At 46.7% G+C, this 19,392-nt stretch overlaps 1 protein-coding gene across 2 annotated transcripts in view; it reads right to left on the reverse strand.

Annotated features, from left to right (window-relative positions):
• Nucleotides 1–694: 694 nt before the first annotated feature.
• Nucleotides 695–19,392, reverse strand: part of LOC135111172 (protein AHNAK2-like) — a 39,293-nt gene continuing 20,595 nt past the window's right edge. Inside the window, exons 2-15 of one of the 2 annotated variants that reach the window (XM_064024232.1) lie at nt 16,857–17,027; nt 16,300–16,491; nt 15,454–15,612; nt 14,162–15,349; nt 13,717–13,926; nt 13,163–13,399; nt 12,495–12,665; nt 4,105–12,300; nt 3,603–3,842; nt 3,267–3,437; nt 2,872–3,048; nt 2,433–2,669; nt 1,668–1,910; nt 695–1,540 (exon numbers count right to left, since the gene is read on the reverse strand). In XM_064024232.1, coding sequence (XP_063880302.1) covers nt 1,515–1,540; nt 1,668–1,910; nt 2,433–2,669; nt 2,872–3,048; nt 3,267–3,437; nt 3,603–3,842; nt 4,105–12,300; nt 12,495–12,665; nt 13,163–13,399; nt 13,717–13,926; nt 14,162–15,349; nt 15,454–15,612; nt 16,300–16,491; nt 16,857–17,027 — 11,618 coding nt within the window. In that variant the 3' untranslated portion in view covers nt 695–1,514. Of the gene's footprint in view, nt 1,541–1,667; nt 1,911–2,432; nt 2,670–2,871; nt 3,058–3,266; nt 3,438–3,602; nt 3,843–4,104; nt 12,301–12,494; nt 12,666–13,162; nt 13,400–13,716; nt 13,927–14,161; nt 15,350–15,453; nt 15,613–16,299; nt 16,492–16,856; nt 17,028–19,392 lie in introns of both variants that reach the window. The other variant, XM_064024231.1, reaches the window with a different exon arrangement.

Consider the following 19,392-nt stretch of genomic DNA (forward strand, 5'->3'; position numbering starts at 1 on the left):
CTCGTAATAGTCAGACACTCCAAGCAGTCAGGGGCATTTCCAGGTCAAAGCTAACGCCACGTATAACCTCTTAATTGATCTGAGTATTGTAGGTTATGTTGGTAATCAAGGAATTCAAGTTACTTACTGGAGAGCTGTTGGTTGTTGGGGTTTCAGATGGTGGCGTCCTCTTCCTAAGCTTCAAGCAACCGACGTGACACACTTGTCCTCTCGAGACTACACTCACCCTTACAGTGGTGGTAAGTGAAGCGGTACCCGAAACGTGATTGGATGGCGAGGCTTCAAACTCTGTGATTAATGGCTTTATACTGCAGCAATCCAAATGGCGCACCTGGCTCCCTCAAACCATAACAGTATCAGAAGTAAATATTACCAGCAATAATACCGACTAGTGAGGAAGATGGCATAAGGAAAGTAAGGTTATCTAAATATACAAAAAATATGCCTATACACTTCCTTCCTCTCAGATTCTTGTCTGTGGGAAACTACATGCTCTCTAGAATATATCTATATGGTTTGTAAATGTAACATTGAAAGCACGAGTAGACACCTTGTGATTCAAGAGAATATTTGAAGATGACGGTAATACCTTGTTAGTTCTAAAAAATTTGGTGTGACAGGTGGTAGTGGGCCTCTCCAAGCAGCAAGATTCAACATCACGGTTCATCAAAGTTAAAATAATTACATATACCAGTCAATAATCATAATTTTATTTGATTATTCAGTCACAGCACGGTGCTCCTTTGACACTCATACAGTCATACGGTCATCCACAAACACACACAGTTTCATTCACAACATGCATCAGGAGCAAAACATGTTCATACAAGCGTCAGTGAGACAGCGGCGCGCTCCACCAACACCAACACCAGCTCAAGCAAGCGAGACCCACACTGTCCTCCATCAAGGGCGTCTAGCATCCTCATCGTGTATGTAGACGTATATATTCGTATAGTGAAACGAGCACCCATACCTATAGCAATCCCTTCAGTGGTGTGCGCAGTAAGACAGTTGTGGCTTCTATGTACATTAAGAGGAGATTAAAGAAAGTGCCTCAGTAGCTTCTCGGACGAATTGGTTTCAGTTGCCATGAGATGCTTCAGAATATTGCGGCCAGACGTTCAGAACCTTTAGGAATGTGTGCTGCTGCTGCCTCCACCTCCGCCTTTGACAAGTCCTGCATTGCTAAACCCGGACACAGGAGTGAACCTAGGAAATGCTCTGGACGCAGGTTCAGACGGATAGGAACACAGGATACAGGTACACGGCCTTAGGATTGGCAATACTGATGTCGGCAAAGGCGAGGGGGGAGGGTTTTGTACAGGAAACAGGGAGGGTGTAGCGAAGTAACGAATCTTCCCTATAATTATCATATCCTGCTTTGGTGGCCATCCGCAGCTTCACCTCTCAGCAGAATCACGTGACTAGAAGAACGTTGGCGGTGGTGGTGATGGCGGCGGTCCTTTCAGCATCTCATAGGGAAGGATTGTGAGCGTTGAGGACAAAGAGGTCTTCTACCCCCTCCGAGGCGACCTAATGCCTGGAACACGAATTACTTGATGTGAGTAAGTTAATCAGAGAAAAATTACCCAAGATCCGAATGCAAGAATATCATCTTGGGTTATTTTGTACATTTTCTTATCTATTTTCATTGTGAGTATACCTACGTGATCTAAGAGAGGAGTGAAGGTGCTGGAAGGCGGGGTTGTAGTGTGGAAAGACCGGTGGAGGAACTCTTGGATTAGCGGTTATCGGAATGGGGAGGAAATCACTGCGTCGGAGTAGTGGCTGGAGGGCTTGATCCACCCGCGCCGCGTGGTTAAAGAGCAGGCCGGCGAGGGCGTAGACCTGAGTCCCGTCAGGCAGGCTCATCATCCCCTCCACAGGCACGCCGTTAACGGTGAAGATGCCTGAGAATCAGTACCACCTGGTGTTAATTCCCGCCTCAGTTACAGTTCAGAGAATATTTGAGGAATGGTGGGAGGGGGAAACTTTCCTACTTTCTTATCAGTATGATACAAAAGATACTGCCTCTTCAAAATGAAAATGGTAGGATGTTGTATAGATGCTGATATCGACAGAATCTTCTTTCTTTCCTACCACCGACTATATGGCACCATAAATCTATAACCAGGCATTGGCAGTGATTAAATGTGGAAGGAAGAGTTAGTACAATGGGCCACAGCCGAGAGGATCAGTGTGAGGACCCCAGGCACCATGGAGACAATTTGAGCTATGTCCTCTTTCACGTTATAGAGGCCAGCCTGCGTGGTGGTGTCAGGCTGTTCCTTCCTTAACCATTGTAGAGTGGGATCCCTACAGGCTGATGATGATAATGATGATTATGATGATGAAAGGTGGAAATCTATGGTGACGGTGAGTGATATATTAAATCAATGTGACCAGAGTCGCCTGCTAGGCCCTTTGCTCACCGGCGTCATTGACGGCAAAGATAAGCCTGTGGCCCGCAAGGTTGGTGACGATGAGGCTGCCTGGCTGCGCCCTGCGGATGTCGGCGGTGGTGATAGGATTCTGCACAAGGTAATCCAGCAAGAATTCGTCGCGGAGTGCTTCGTTTTCGGGGGCGTCGTGGTACAGAGGGTGTGGGCCATCCTTTGGTGCCAGATTCGTCACGCTCAGGTAACTAGGAGAGAGTACCGTCTTGGGAGCTGTAGAAAGATGTTGTACAATAACTGGGCTATCTTTTCCCTGCGGTACAAGTGTATTGCTCATTGTAGCTCCTCACAAGGCTTGCAGCATGCACCCTCCTTTACCCCCCCCCCCCCCTTATGTCACTGTTGTATCTAATACGTCTTTTCTACACCCTCGTCCCTCACCTATCAGGCAGGTCCCTCCTCATCCCCCACCTACCAGGTAGGTCCCTTCGGTATGTGACAGAACTTCGTTGACTCCAGAGGGCGTGGCGCCAAAGGTCGAGGAGCGTACTGGCTTCACTCTCCGCCACTAGCCCAGGAATCGGAGGCACCGGCTGCAATCCTCCAGATGCGATGGGCAGGACTTCTTCAGCAGTTACTGGCACTGGCCTTTCTGAAATTGCTGAAATATCAGTGACTCTTTTTTAATTGCATAACAAAAGTATTTCTTTTATAACCGTCCCACTAACCTTTTCACCAAAAAAAAAAAAAAACTTTCCTTTCCTGTCTTCACTCACCGTTTCCTTTACCCACCCTACCTCACTCGGACCCTCACAGAGACGTTCCACTCAGCTCACACTTCACCACACACTCTCCACAGCTCTTCCTCACCTAGCGGCTGTCCGAGAGGACCAAAGCGGCTCGGTTGTCTGTTCAGCTTTCGTAGCGCAGCGTCTACTTTCGCCATGTGGTCGAAGAGTAAGTTCGCTAGAAAGTACACTTCCGTGCCATCTGCAAGCGTCTTGACTGACATCACCTCTACTCCGTTTATTGTGAGTCGTCCTGCAAGTACACATTACTTGTCACCGCCACGGTCAGAAACAAACACTACATAGTAGCAATTAATAGCTGTTATGCTGTTTTCATATAATCACTGTTAATGTCACTCATCATGCAGCATAACTTTACCTATCTACCTAAATACCTATCTATCTACTTAACACTTACCTGCATCGTCAGCCTTAAAAACGAGGTTCTTTTTCGCCAAATTAGGGACGGTGAAGCCTCCGGGATGGGCTATTCTCTTGTCGGAGGCGCTGATCGGATACTGCACGAGGTAGTCCAGCAGGAACTCAGCACGGAGGGCAGTGTTCTCTGGGGTGTTGCTATACAGAGGATGAGGGCCGTCCTGGGGCGCCAAGTTATACACCAGGAATGGGGGCGGAGAAAGTATTGTTCGCGGCACAACTGTAGGAAAAGAATATGAGTGAACGAAAGGAATAAGTAAAATTTGCAGCTTCCTGTTACCTGTGTTGCATGTATTATTCCGCATGCTAATTGTGATTAAAACATTACAGTCTATAGATTCGCTTGAGCGTGTTCTTTGTGTGTGTGTGTGTGTGTGTGTGTGTGTGTGTGTGTGTTACACGTATGACCAAAACAGCAAAGTACGACAGCCAACTCCATGTGTTACTTCACCATGTTAAACATTAATGGGCTATTCTCACACCTTGGGCACGAGTTCGTGGAGCCGTCGGAGTTCGGTTCTGCAGCAGAAGCGCGTGGCGCCAGATGTTTAGCAGTGAAGAAGCCTCCTCGTCCTCCACCAGCCTGGGAATCTCAGGCACAGTCAATCCTTTCTCCCCAAATGCAACTCCCTTTGGAGTGGGAATGTGAATATCAGTCTGATGAAAAGTAAGAGGCACATTTGTTACTGCATGTGTTCCTTCATCACCGACCTTCGCCTTGGGATCATGGGATTCAGGAAGTTCGGGAAGTATCTGAGGGATTGGCAATTCTTCCTCAGGTCTAACTTCTGGTACCCAGATTGGGGCAGAAGACTCTTGGACGACAGATGCTGGCTCCCCTCCACTCGGTGACGCTGATTCATGGCCAGTGACGGAAACAACCGTTTCTGCCGTCAGAACTACATTACCGTCTACTGGAATCACAATTTCATCTTTTGGGTTCCTGGAGATTGCTACAGATGGTACGTCTCTGGAAATTGGAGCTTCCGCTTCACTTACTGGAATTTCCACTTCATTAACTGGAGCTACACCTGTAGCTACCGATCCTTCCACTTCAGCCACTGGTCCTTCCACTTCAGCTACAGGTACTCTTACTTCATCCAATGGTACATCCACTTCAGCCACTGGTGCTCTTACTTCAGGCATTGTTTCTTCTACTTCAGCCACGGGCACTTTAACCTCAGACACTGGTACATCCTTTCCAGCCATTGGTACTTCCACATCAACCTTTGGCACTTCTACTTCAGCCACCGCAGACCCAGCTTCGCCCACTGGTACTTCAACTTCATGCTCTGGCGCTTCCACTCCAGCCAATGGTACTTCCACAACAACCTCTGGCAATGCTACTTCAGCCACCGCAGACCCAGCTTTGACCACTGGTAATTCCACTTCAACCACTCGTGCTTCTACTCCAGCCACTGGTACTTCAACATCAACCTTTGGCAATGGTGCTTCAGCCACCGCAGACCCAGCTTTGACAGATGGTACTTCCACTTCAACCACTGGTATTTTTACTTCAGCCACTTGTGCTTCCACTCCAGCCACTGGTATTTTCACATCAATCTTTGGCACTGGTACTTCAGCCACTGCAGACCCAGCTTCGAACACTGGTACTTCCACTTCGGACACTGGTGTTTCAAATTCAGTCACTCCGGACAAAGATCCAGCCAACGGAGTTTCTAGCTCAACCATAGGAATGTTTACTTTAGTCTTAGGAGCTGCAACATCAGCCACTGCTGCTTCTACGCCAATCACTTTCACTTCGATTTCTGCAAGGGAATGTTTGATTTCAGGCGTTGGAGACACAGCTTCAGCCACTGGCACAGTCACCTGGGACACATGCACTTCATCTAAAGTTGACAAAGTTTCTGTCTCTGGCATTCCCACTTCATCTGCTGGCGCTTCCACCTCAATTAGTGGAGTCTCTACTTCGGCCACAGAAGACATAGTCTGAGTTACCGGTGTTTCTACTTCATCCACTGAAGGAATAGTTTGAGTCACTGGTACTTTTACTTTTGCAACAGAAGACATAGTCTGAGTTACCGGTGGTTCTACTTCAGCCACTGAAGACACAGTTTCAGCAACTTGTGCTTCTGTTTCAGTCACTGGTGCTTCTGTTTCGGTCACATGATCTTCTCCTTCAGTCACTTGCGCTTCTGCTTCAGTCACTGGTGCTTCTGTTTCGGTCACATGATCTCCTTCAGTCACTTGCGCTTCTGCTTCAGTCACAGATGACACAATTTGAGTCACTGACACTTCCACTCTGGTCACTGGCTCTTTCTCTTCAGCCACAGTTGCTAGTGCTTCAGCTTCAGTTACTGGCTCTTCTATTTCAGGAACAGAAGGTATAGTTTCAGTCACATGCTTTTCTCCTTCAGTCACTGGCGTTTCTGCTTCAGTCACTGATGCTTCTGCTTCTGTTACTGGTGCTTGCAATTCAGCCACAGAAAACTTACTCGTACTTTGAGTCACTGACACCTCCATTCCGGTTACGGGCTGCTCTACTTCATCCACAGAAGACAAACTTTCAGTTGTTGGCGCTTCCACGTCGGTCACTGGCTCTTCTACTTCAGTAACAGAAGGTATAATTTGAGACACATGCACTTCCATTTCAGTCACTGGTGTTTCTACTTCAATCTTTGGTGTTTCTTCCTCAGCAACGGAAGGCATCGTTTGAGTCGCTGGGTTTTCTGCTTCAGTCGAAGAAATAATTTCAGTCACTGGTACTTCTACTTCACTTGCTGGCGTTTCCACCTCAGCCACTGGAGACACAGTTTCAGTCACTGGAACATCGAATTCAGACACAACCCCTTGAACTCCAGACACTGGTACCTCAAATTCAGTTACAGGCACTTGCACATTGCTCACTAATACTTCAAGTTCTCTCGCTGGCACTTGCACATTGTCAGCTGGCACTTTAGCCTCAGCTGCAGGACCCATAGTTTCTTCAGTGACAAGATCTTCCACTTCAGCAAAAGGAATTTTCACTTCCATCACTGAATCCACACCTTCAGCCACTGGTGTTTCAAATGCAACAACTGGAGACACAGGTCCAGTCAACGGAATTTCCACTTCAGCCTGAGGAACTGCCACTTTAGGTCCAGGAATCAGAACAGTTGGTGGTACTTTCCTTCCAGCCTCTGGCACATCAAATTCAGCTGGTGGCACTTCCACTTTACTTGATGGAATTCCAGCTTCAACCACTGGCACTTCCACTCCGGCCACTGCAGATCCAGTTACACCCAATGGTACTTCCGCCTCAACTGCAGGAGGTACTTCAAACTGAGCTGCTTCAACTACTGGCACTCTTATTCCAGCCACTGCAGATCCAGCTACAAGCAATGGTACTTCTCTTCCAGCCTCAGAAAGTACTTCAAATTTATCTGCTGGTGACATAGATCCAGCTAATGGAGCCTCCACTTTAACTAAAGGAACTTCTACTCTAGGCATAATAACTTCAGTTTCAGTCAAAGGTGTTTCCACTCCAATCACTGGTATTTCAAGTTCGAACACTGGTATTTCCTGTTCACCCACTGGATCCACAATCTGAGCAATTGGCATTTTCACGTCGGCCACTGGTACTTCTGTTGCGGCCACTGAAGACACATCTTCAACAATTGCGCCTTTAACTGCATCTTCTGATGCCTTCAGTTTAGTTTCTGACGCTTTCACAGCCAAGTGAGGTACGTTTTCAAGCATCGGAGCTGCAGCTTCAGCTACTGGCATCTCTAATTCAGTCACTTGATTAACAGGTTCACTTACTGACACTTGTACCTCAGTCATGGGATCCAAAGCTTCAGCCACTCGTACTTCAAATTCAGCTGCTGAGGAGACAGGATTATCCAAAGAAGCCTTCAGTGTAGAAGAAGAAACTTCCAATTTAGGGACAAGGGGTTCCAACTTAATGCCAACTTTAGCAACAGTAACTCCAAGTTCATCTGCGGGAGAAATGTGCTCGGACAAAGAAACTTCCGTCCCAGCAGCATGAACCTCCATTTCAGGAACTTCTAGTTTTGCCACTGCATCCACATCTTCAGATACAGGCATTTCCACTCCAACTATTGGAAGAGTAGTTTCACCCACTGAAGACATAACTCCACCAACTGGCAATTCCACTTCAGCCATGGGTACTTCGAATTCAGCTGCAGGAGACAAAACTTCAGCAACCGGTACTTCCACTTCACTCACTGGAGATATAACTTCTGTCACAGGTATTTTAATTTCAACCACTGGTACTTTCATTTCAGGCAGTGGAGGCATAAATTCAAATGCTGGTACTTTTACTTCAGCTGTTGAATGTACAACTTCAGACACTGGTACTTCAACCTCAGCCACTGGAGACCTGACTTCAGACACTGGTACTTCAACTTCAGCCACTGGAGACCTGACTTCAGACACTGGTACTTCAACCTCAGCCACTGGAGACCTGACTTCAGACACTGGTACTTCAACTTCAGCCACTGGAGACCTGACTTCAGACACTGGTACTTCAACTTCAGCCACTGGAGACCTGACTTCAGACACTGGTACTTCAACTTCAGCCACTGGAGACCTGACTTCAGACACTGGTACTTCAACTTCAGCCACTGGAGACCTGACTTCAGACACTGGTACTTCAACTTCAGCCACTGGAGACCTGACTTCAGACACTGGTACTTCAACTTCAGCCACTGGAGACCTGACTTCAGATACTGGTACTTCAGCTTCAACCACTAGAGACCTGACTTCAGACACTGGTACTTCAACTTCAGCCACTGGAGACCTGACTTCAGACACTGGTACTCCAACTTCAGCCACTGGAGACCTGACTTCAGACACTGGTACTTCAACTTCAGCCACTGGAGACCTGACTTCAGATACTGGTACTTCAACTTCAGCCACTGGAGACCTGACTTCAGACACTGGTAGTTCAACTTCAGCCACTGGAGACCTGACTTCAGACACTGGTACTTCAACTTCAGCCACTGGAGACCTGACTTCAGATATTGGTACTTCAACTTCAGCCACTGGAGACCTGACTTCAGATACTGGTAGTTCAACTTCAGCCACTGGAGACCTAACTTCAGATACTGGTAGTTCAACTTCAGCCACTGGAGACCTGACTTCAGACACTGGTACTTCAACTTCAGCCACTGGAGACATGACTTCAGATACTGGTACTTCAAATTCAGCCACTGGAGACCTGACTTCAGATACTGGTAGTTCAACTTCAGCCACTGGAGACCTGACTTCAGATACTGGTACTTCAACTTCAGCCACTGGAGACCTGACTCCAGACAGTGGTACTTCAGCTTCAACCACTGGAGACCTGACTTCAGACACTGGTACTTCAACTTCAGCCACTGGAGACTTGACTTCAGGTACTGGTACTTCAAATTCAGTTACTGGAGACCTGACTTCAGATACTGGTACTTCAAATTCAGGCACTGGAGACCTGACTTCAGATACTGGTACTTCAAATTCAGCCACTGGAGACCTGACTTCAGATACTGGTACTTCAAATTCAGCCACTGGAGACCTGACTTCAGATACTGGTACTTCAAATTCAGCCACTGGAGACCTGACTTCAGATACTGGTACTTCAAATTCAGCCACTGGAGACCTGACTTCAGATACTGGTACTTCAAATTCAGCCACTGGAGACCTGACTTCAGATACTGGTACTTCAAATTCAGCCACTGGAGACCTGACTTCAGATACTGGTACTTCAAATTCAGCCACTGGAGACCTGACCTCAGATATTGGTACTTCAAATTCAGCCACTGGAGACTTGACTTCAAATACTGGTACTTCAAATTCAGCCACTGGAGACTTGACTTCAGATACTGGTACTTCAAATTCAGCCACTGGAGACATAACTCCGGCTACTGGAGACTTTACTCCAGCCACTGGTATTTTCACTTCAGCTACTGGAGACATAACTTCAGGTACTGGAGACATAACCTCACCCATAAGAGACATAACTTCAGCCACTAAAACATCCACTTCTGTCCCTGGATGCATACTTTCAACCACAGGTACTTCAAGTTCAGAGACAGGAGACTTAACCTCAGTCACTGGTACTTCTACTTCAGCCACTGAAGGCATAAATTCAGTCACAGGTACTTCAGTCAATGGTGCTCTCACTCCAGTCGCTGGTACTCTCCCTCCAAACGCTGGTACTCTCCTTTCAACCGCTGGTGCTCTCCCTTCAACCGTTGGTACTCTCCCAACCGCTGGTACTCTCCCAACCGCCGGTACTCTCCCTTCAACCGTTGGTACTCTCCCAACCACTGGTACTCTCCTTTCAACCGCTGGTACTCTCCTTTCAACCGCTGGTACTCTCCTTTCAACCGCTGGTACTCTCCCTTCCACCGTTGGTACTCTCCCAACCACTGGTACTCTCCCTTCAACCGCTGGTACTCTCCCTTCAACCACTGGTATTCTCCTTTCAACCGCTGGTATCCTCCCTTCAACCGCTGGTACTCTCTCAACCGCTGGTACTCTTCCTTCAACCGTTGGTACTCTCCCAACCGCTGGTACTCTTCTTTCAACCGCTGGTACTCTCCCTTCAACCGCTGGTACTCTCCCTTCAACCACTGGTATTCTCCTTTCAACCGCTGGTACTCTCCCTTCAACCGCTGGTACTCTCCCTTCAACCACTGGTATTCTCCTTTCAACCGCTGGTACTCTCCCTTCAACCGCTGGTACTCTCCCTTCAACCACTGGTATTCTCCTTTCAACCGCTGGTACTCTCCCAACCGCTGGTACTCTTCTTTCAACCGCTGGTACTCTCCCTTCAAACGCTGGTACTCTCCCTTCAACCACTGGTATTCTCCTTTCAACCGCTGGTACTCTCCCTTCAAACGCTGGTACTCTCCCTTCAACCACTGGTATTCTCCTTTCAACCGCTGGTACTCTCCCTTCAACCGTTGGTACTCTCCTTTCAACCGCTGGTGCTCTCCCTTCAACCGTTGGTACTCTCCCAACCGCTGGTACTCTCCCTTCAACCGTTGGTACTCTCCCAACCGCTGGTACTCTCCTTTCAACCGCTGGTACTCTCCCTTCAATCGCTGGTACTCTCCCAACCGCTGGTACTCTCCTTTCAACCGCTGGTACTCTCCCTTCAACCGCTGGTACTCTCCCTTCAACCGCTGGTACTCTCCCTTCAACCACTGGTACTTTCTCTTCAACCGCTGGTATTCTTTCAACCGCTGGTACTCTCCCTCCAACCGCTGGTACTCTCACTTCAACCGCTGGTACTCTCCCTTCAACCGCTGGTACTCTCCTTTCAACCGCTGGTATTCTTTCAACCGCTGGTACTCTCCCTCCAACAGCTGGTACTCTCACTTCAACCGCTGGTACTCTCCCTTCAACTGCTGGTATTCTTTCAACCGCTGGTACTCTCACTTCAACCGCTGGTACTCTCCCTTCAACCGCTGGTATTCTCCCTTCAACCGCTGGTATTCTTTCAACCGCTGGTATTCTTTCAACCGCTGGTACTCTCCCTTCAACTGCTGGTACTCTCACTTCAGCCATGGGAGGCATAACTTTAACTAATGGCATTTTCACTTCATCCACTGGTACTTCAGCCACTGGAGACATCACTTCAGCCACAGGTACCTTCACTTCGGCCACTGGTCCTTCAAATTTAGAAAATGGCACTTCCACTTCAGCAAATGGTACTTCAATTTCAGGTACTGGAGACATAATTCCACCTGCTGGTACTTCAGCTTCACCCACAGGCACGTTAACCTCAGCAACTCCAATCACTGGTGTTTTTTCTTCAGGTAATGAAGACATAACTTCAGTCACTGGTACTTCCACTTCGTTCACTGGTACTTCAGCTTCAGTCATTGGTACTTCAATTTCAGTCGCTGGTACTTCAACTTCAGTCACTGGTACTTCAACTTCAGTCACTGGTACTTCAACTTCAGTCACTGGTACTTCAACTTCAGTCACTGGTTCTTCAACTTCAGATAATGGAGACGTGACTTCAGCTATCGGCACTTCCTCTTCATGCACTTTAGGTACAACTTCATCCACTGTTATTCCCACGTCGACAATCTGAGACATGATATCATCTACTGGTACTTCCGCCGCTGGAGACAAAGTTTCACTCATTTGTACTCCCACTGCAGCCACAGGCATAGTTTCAGCACCTAATGTTTCTGTTTCAATCACTGGCATTTTCCCAGTGACTTCTGGAGACTCAGTTTTATCCTCTTGCACTTTCACTTCAGCCAAAGATACTTCAACTATTGGAGACACAGGTTTAACCATTGGTACTCTCGCCTCAACCAATGGAGAAATAGCGTCATTCACATTTGCCGCTAGAGGCGCATCTTCAGCTGCCGACACTGCATCTTCGGCCTCTGGAGCCAACAGCATAGCTTCTGTCGAAGGAACATGGACTTGAGAAGTGTGCTTCTCAGGAAGCTTGACCTCTATCACTGGTGTTAAGGATATCGGCTTGGGCACAGGATCGTTTGGAGGCACAGCCGCAATGAAGTCATGCTCAACATGTTCCTGGTGGATCACAGGTATCGCTGAGTCAGTATCATGTACACTGATATCACGGTGAATGATTGGCACTTCACCCTCAGGTACGGGAAGTGTACGATCAGAGAACAAGACTAGCCCCTCAGGAGAGTGTTTATCATTGGCTTGACTCACTTGAGATCCGCCATCACTCACCACTGAAAAAACAAAAGTTTATAAAGTTTAACCTTATCATATATATTTTGTCCTAAAAGGCAGACAGATGTACGCATGTTTTCGTCAAGGGGACAGAGAAGAGAAGATTAGAAATCACTTCTGTAGATAAGTAAATTGATTAATAAATAGACAGAGGAAGAACCAGACAGTTAGATGTAATCCATTGCGGGCTTACCCAGATGGCCTCCAGAGAGGTGAGGTGTTTTAGGCTGATTCACTAGTCTGTGGAATGCTTCGTCAATTCTAGTGCGGTGGTCAAAGAGGAGGCCCTCCAACATGTAGGTTTCTGTACCGTCGGGAAGTGTCATCCAGTCCTGCGTACGCACCCCGTTCACCCTCATCGCTCCTGCAGGACAAAAAAGAAGGCTGAAGCTTCGAAACACTGTCATCAAAGTAACTTCAAAACGCCATTCTGCTTACTCGGGTTCACCACAAAGGAAGATAATTCATATAAGTGGAAGATTAACCTCAAGATGTAGAGAATTGCCAGTCAAGTATATATTATAATCGAATACAGGCACCGAAGACCATACCTGTATATATCAAAACGTAACAGGTAAACTATTCCTCTCTCAAATTAGTGTTCATAAAAAGGTCCTCGGCACCAGCATGACGGACGTATTTTCCAAGCTGCAGGTCTTTGAAGATTATTATGATATAAGAGACACAACTGGCAAATAAAGAAAATGAACTTCACTTTTGATACACAGGTAAGAAGTGAGTCCGAAATTATATTATTATTATTAAAGGTCCAATCATATCAACGCTCGCCACACCACCCACCACCCACTTTCCTGCACCGTCAGTCATGAGCTTCTGGAGATATGACTGACTGGAGCTTACCTTTAGCGTCCCTCCTGAAGGTGAGTTGACGACCTGCTAGGTTGGTGACGGTGAGTCCCTCTGGCCGCAATATCCTGGGGTCTGAGGCGCTGATGGGGATAGGGAGGAGGTAGTCGAGAAGGAACAGAGAGCGTAGAGACTCGTGGTTGTCGCCGTCGTGGTACAGCGGATGGAAGGCGTCGTGTGCCACTAAGTTGAGCATCACCCAAGGACTTGGAGACAAGATGGTTCTCGGGGCTGTCAGACGGAATACACACGTAAAATCCAGTGACCAGAAAGCACAGGGAGGCATGCACTCTACAGACATCTCACTGTCAGTCGTAAAGGTGAAATGTTAAAATGATGTTTTCCTTATGATGAAGTAAAAAAAAGAAAAAAGAAAAATAGTGTCTCTAACAACGATGAAGTTAAGAGGTAATGGTGACTGACACACTAGGCATCATATATCAGCGCATCATTTTATACACTGACTAGCAAGTCAGACACAATAAGCCATTAACATCTTCACAAACTGTAAGTTGGACAAGAAAAAGATGACACAACTGTCTACTCGCCTTGCTCCAGCCCCTGAGGTGCGGTCCCGTGATTCTGCTTAGAGAGGGCGTGTCGCCACAGGCTGAGGAGGGAAGAGCCGTCCCAAGCATCCACCGCCTCGGGCACCTTGGGTAACGTCCATTTCACACCTTCACCAAAAGTTTCCTCGCCCTGGAAAGACTCCGAGGCTGAACCAGAACCCTCGACTGTCACTGTCACGGGCACGGATTCTGCGGGAATACAAAGGATATCCCTCAGTGGCGAAGTTGTGTTCTTCAGAAATTGAGGCGATGGAATGAGTAGCCATGATGCTCAACTTGCATCAACTATGTCCCATAAACATGATATAGCTAACAAAAAAGTAGAAAAACAGTAAATGAAAATGACAAAATTAGTTAACAGAATATATATAGACTTTTACAGTCAGTCTTTTTTCACATGCATTAGGTAGAAGTGTGGCCTTACCTGGGGACTGAGCAAATGCCTCAGACTCGCCTACGGAGGCAATACTTGCATGGTCTGTCATAGGAGAGGGAAAGCCACCTCCGCTGTGCCTTTTTTCCGTTATGGATAAAGCAACTTTCCTTGTGGGTTCTTGAATGTTTTCCTTCGGGTGTGACACGGTAGTTTCAGTTACTGGGGCTCCTCGAAGAACATGTGACTTCACTGCTGAAACACTAGGATCGAAAACTTGCTGGGCTTTCGTGTGATGCTGCTGGACATCTGTATTGCTCCCTCCGACCTTGGAAGTAACCTGTGAAACACTGACTCTCATATCGGAGTCGTCCTCACCAACAAAGTCTGGAGCAGCCACAAGCGACGAGCTCTCCTGCATTGTGACGACCTTTGGTGTCAAGTGTATGACTGAACCTTTACTCCTTTCTGAATGTGATTTTCTTTCCGACTGGGAGTTTTGAGAGGTTTCAAAAGACACACTCATCTTCATCGTGAAGTCAGTGGAGCTCTCTTGAAGAGGTTCTGTTGCGGTAATGATGCTAGAGTCTTCTGATGGAATTGCAGTAGTGGTGTCTAGGGCATGCGAAGTGGAGGAAGGATCTTCGAAAGCATCTGTTAAAGATTTTGCTGCTTTTTCAGAGCTGGCGGAAAGGTGCTGTTCCGGATCCTTAAAAGGTACAATCTGGTCCAGGGACGTGTGCACCCCAGAGTTGAGAGATATCGAACTGGATTCCGACCGAATTTCAGGGGATATTTCTCTAAACGATACTGTGAAGGACGTGTCTGTCACTGGCGTCTGGTGGCTGGACGGCAGGGTAGACGCCTCGAGTGATTCAGTGGTTGACTGAGGCACAACAGAAGACTGGACCTCCGCGGTGACTAGAGGAGCGGTGGTTTCTGTGGCTGGAACTTCAGTAGTCGGGATTTCGGTTGCGAGCATTTCGGAAGTGGAAGGGTAGGTGAAGACTTGGGCAACCGGGGGTTCTGTGGCGGGAAGGTCACGGTCAGGCAGCTCGGTGTCAGCTCCTGTTGTCGTGGAAGGCAGAGAGGTAGTGGTCTCTGGACCAGATGTCACCGAGGATATTTCCGTAACCTGACGGATAAACACAGAGAATTCCTGGGTTCCCTCTTCGAGTTGGACCAAGGAAGGTGAAACCTGGGTGGAGGACGCGTTTTCTGCTGCACTGTTGTTTGAGGCTGATGGGAGAAGACATTCGGTCAATATTGCTTCAGTTGTGATTCAGTTATGATAACCAAATTTGAGACAGAACGGAAGAACTGAACACCGTGACACAACTTACCGTGCTGCTCTGAAGCTGCCACCTGCTGGCTAAGGAACTGAAAGGCTTCGTCAAGGCGGTGCTTGTTTTTCTCCAAGAAACGCTCTAGCGTATACACCTCCGTGCCATCGTCGAGAGCCACCATGTCCTCCACCGGCTTTCCATTAACTATCACCGTCCCTGCGAGGGCGACACACCTATTATCAGCTACGCATACGCAGGATACATACAAATTAGTTCACTAATCAAATATGCTTTATCTCGTCATAAGTTTCCAAGATGCTGCAGAGGCCAGAATGGCGCAAAACACATTCAGGATCCTACAGATGATCCGTCAACACAATCTTTTTTTTTTCACTAATAGTAATACAAGAAGCCCCGAGTGCCAGTATGGGCACTTGTTAATGTTTTTCTCCCTTGAGTGTGTCGAAGTCTCAATATAAATACACGAGCTGCTTCGCCAGTTTATAACGAATGACCATCGTTAACTGCTCAGTAATCACGAGAAGTTTCGTGTGTGATCCATGGTTAAAGGTTTAGGAGATAGCCGCTAGAGGACATTGAAGTCTTCAATCATGTTTGTCAATTTGTCAGTAAAGGTAGGCGTTACCCATTCCAGTAACGTCTGTCATATATAGTTGGTGAAATGCCTTTTCTATGTTTAACTATTTGACCCACATTTTTTTTTTCAGCAAACAAGTGTAGTAATTAATACGTAACATGAGGTCATAATAGCAATAGTGCTGGTAGGTATTCAAGGGATTCATACACACCCACACAAACACACACACACACACACACACACACACAGAGAGAGAGAGAGAGAGAGAGAGAGAGAGAGAGAGAGAGAGTACACATTATACCTGCCTTTTTTATCTTTGGTGAACACCAGATCGGTGCCACTGTGACTCTCCATCCTGAGGCCTTCAGGTGACTGGATCCTCGGGTCCCTGGCATCTAGGGGCTCCAGATTAAGGTGTTCCAGCACCTCAGTCAGGAGTACCTCGTCTTTTACCTCCTGTGTTTTAGGCTTAGGATTGTCCTGATGCTTCTCTGGTGCTGATGGGAAGAAGACATGTGGCCTCAGGGACACTGGTGATTGACATAAGGACAAAAGATGGGATGCTGGCTTTTAGTGGTTGTTTTTTCTTACTTTTAGTACTTTTTTTGGCACTAAATTAATAAACAGGCAACAATTAGTCAACAACAGAAAAGTGGAAGCATATGGACTGGATTGGCGTGGACTGAGTCTTGGGTTGGATGGCGGAGGACAAGAGTTATCGAGTACCACAAAGGCGCCACATACCTGAGAACAACCCAGCATGTCCGTGTAGCAGAGCGCGGCCTTGTCGGGGACGTTTGGTGGCCCTCGCTATGCAATGTGTATTGCGGGGAAAGTGAAACGCATAGACAAAAACACCCACCTGTCAGTCCGTATCCTTTGGCCGCGACTGGACGGTTACGCGCGGGAGACTGAGCGTAGGGCGTCTGCTGGGGATGGTAGTGACGGCGCAGGAGCGGAGAAAAAGCAGGGAAGGCGGCTGTGTGCATCATGACCGCCACCACCACCACGGCCGCCGCCCATAGAGGCCGGCCTGGAAAAGGAAGCAAAAGAATTATATATACAGTAGATACAGGGCGTGTAAGGACAAAGGAGTTGGGGGTGGGTGCGTATGGGTGCGTGTGGCGGTGTCAGAGCGCGCGGTGGACACTACAAATGGCCAGCAGACTCCCTCCAGACACTGCACTGAGCACGTATATTGTAGGGGTCCACACTATTGCGCGAACTACTGCCTGGAGCGTCGGCTTGGGAGGGGAGTGAGGAACCGATTGGCGTGCTCTCTCATTCAACATATAATTTCTAACATTATTGTCTTGACCTTTGACTTATCTATCCTGCGTTGTAGTGCTATCAAACACCGTGAGTCCTATTTCACTAAACAACGCATTCCCTGAAGAACCTTATTAAGTAAAAACTGCAGCACTTACGCAGAAACTCATACGAGGGATAGGAAGAGGAAGGGAAAGGTTAGACGAGAATGAGGCCTTGTCTTTTTCTTCCCTCTCCTTCTTGATAGGAAATAATTTAGACGGAGGAACATCTGAAAGGATAAATTAATTTCTTTCCTGATTGTGAGTGGCGGGAAAAAGATATGCTTGATAATCTAACCTGTTCGACATTTCTCCTCCAGGGGCACCAAACATCCTTCCTCCTTTCTATTATCTAATATCTCTCTGTCTGTCCTTTAATTCCTCCTTTCTCCTGTTTCTTCTTTTCTTCTTCCTTCAACATTCCCGATTCTTTTTCTGTAAGCTATAAGAAGTATTTAAAATGTAACTTAACCTTCAACATTCCATCTTTTACGTCGTCTTCCACTTCATTTCCCATTTAATTTGGAAGAACGGCGCTATATGATCCTGTTGTTACGGCTTGTTAAACGAATCACACCATTCTCCTTTCCTCGCTCTGCCTTGCTCACTCAGGGAACCCTCCAGAGCCCCTCGGCACGTAGCGCACATATCAAGGCTGCTTCACTTCTTGCCCGTGAAAAAAAAAAGAAAAAAGAAAAAGAAAAAAAAAAGAGCTAAGATGCGGATATGGTCGCTATTAAAAGTGTCAACAAATTCCTAGCCTTTCGTTGGTGGCAAGGTTACTTTTCCCCAACCACAAAAACAATGTTACAGTTATAGCATACGAGAGAGAGAGAGAGAGAGAGAGAGAGAGAGAGAGAGAGAGAGAGAGAGAGAGAGAGAGAGAGAGAGAGAGAGAGAGAGAGACTTCCTGTTCTCTTTTCTCTTTTCTGTATGAGTTCAGTTTTCTCTCTCTCTCTCTCTCTCTCTCTCTCTCTCTCTCTCTCTCGGGTGTCTGGCTATCCTCATGATCATATACTAGCAAAACATTTAACTAATGGGAGAATTCATTATAACTTCCCATGTTGCTCTACTCGTAAATAAAACCTATCCAACATGTACTGGTATTCCTTGTCTAATGCTATAGGAGGAGATTATAGCCTAGTACTTTGAGATTCGTCTTTATAATCTACGTATCGATTTTACTACACTTCTGTATTCATGTTCCACAGTGTCAGGTTGCCTTCACACCAATAAACAACACTGCACCACATTTGCTTACAGCCACAGAGAAACCAGTGTCTTGTAGCTTGAAAATGACATTGTTTGGTTCTCAATGACTTCATAAGCATGTCTACATAATACCAAGATGACAACAACAACCACAGACATTGTACATAACTATAAATATTTGGGTTTAATAATATATGACATTAATTTGTCTGTATTTGTGTGTAGAAACTTACAAAACAAGGTATTCATTATTGTTACAAGTCAAAGAGAACCAGCCCACCAGTGAGCTGAGCGCGCGCAGGGTCCATCCCGCGCTCGGTCAGTCATAATTTTGAATTTGTAGGTGGTTATTGTCAGACGTGCTTTGATTAGTGCTTTTTTTTTCGTATTTGTGCTGTGTTTTGATGCTTCTCAGTTCAGCAAGACCATGGTGCACCGTGCAGGATGTTCCCACGGCAGGTGCAATCAAAGGTAATGTAGTAATTAATGTTATTACCAGGTTACGTTACTAGGCAGAATTTTACTAAAATCCTTATCATTTAATCGTGGACAAGACTATGCTGGTGATAGAAAATGAATAGTATAAGAATAGGTGACGTAGGAATAATGATGACAGGTATGTATCGAAGGAAATATAGTTTGTTAGATGCTTGTAAAGAAGAAAAAAGTTATTGTTGATGTATTTAAATTGTTTATGGCCATGAATTTATCTTTAGTTTTACCATTCAGGATCTATGTGGTTACTATATCACTGTATATTATGAGACAGAAAAAGTCTTGTTCCTAGAAAGCATAGGTTGTTTTGTAGCGGGCGTTTCATGACCTAGTACCTGCTTGCCTCACCTTCTTCATATTGTTGTTGAGGCATTTTGACAA

This window comes from Scylla paramamosain, chromosome 21, assembly GCF_035594125.1.
Source record: "Scylla paramamosain isolate STU-SP2022 chromosome 21, ASM3559412v1, whole genome shotgun sequence".
NCBI classification, from domain to species: Eukaryota; Metazoa; Arthropoda; class Malacostraca; order Decapoda; family Portunidae; genus Scylla; species Scylla paramamosain.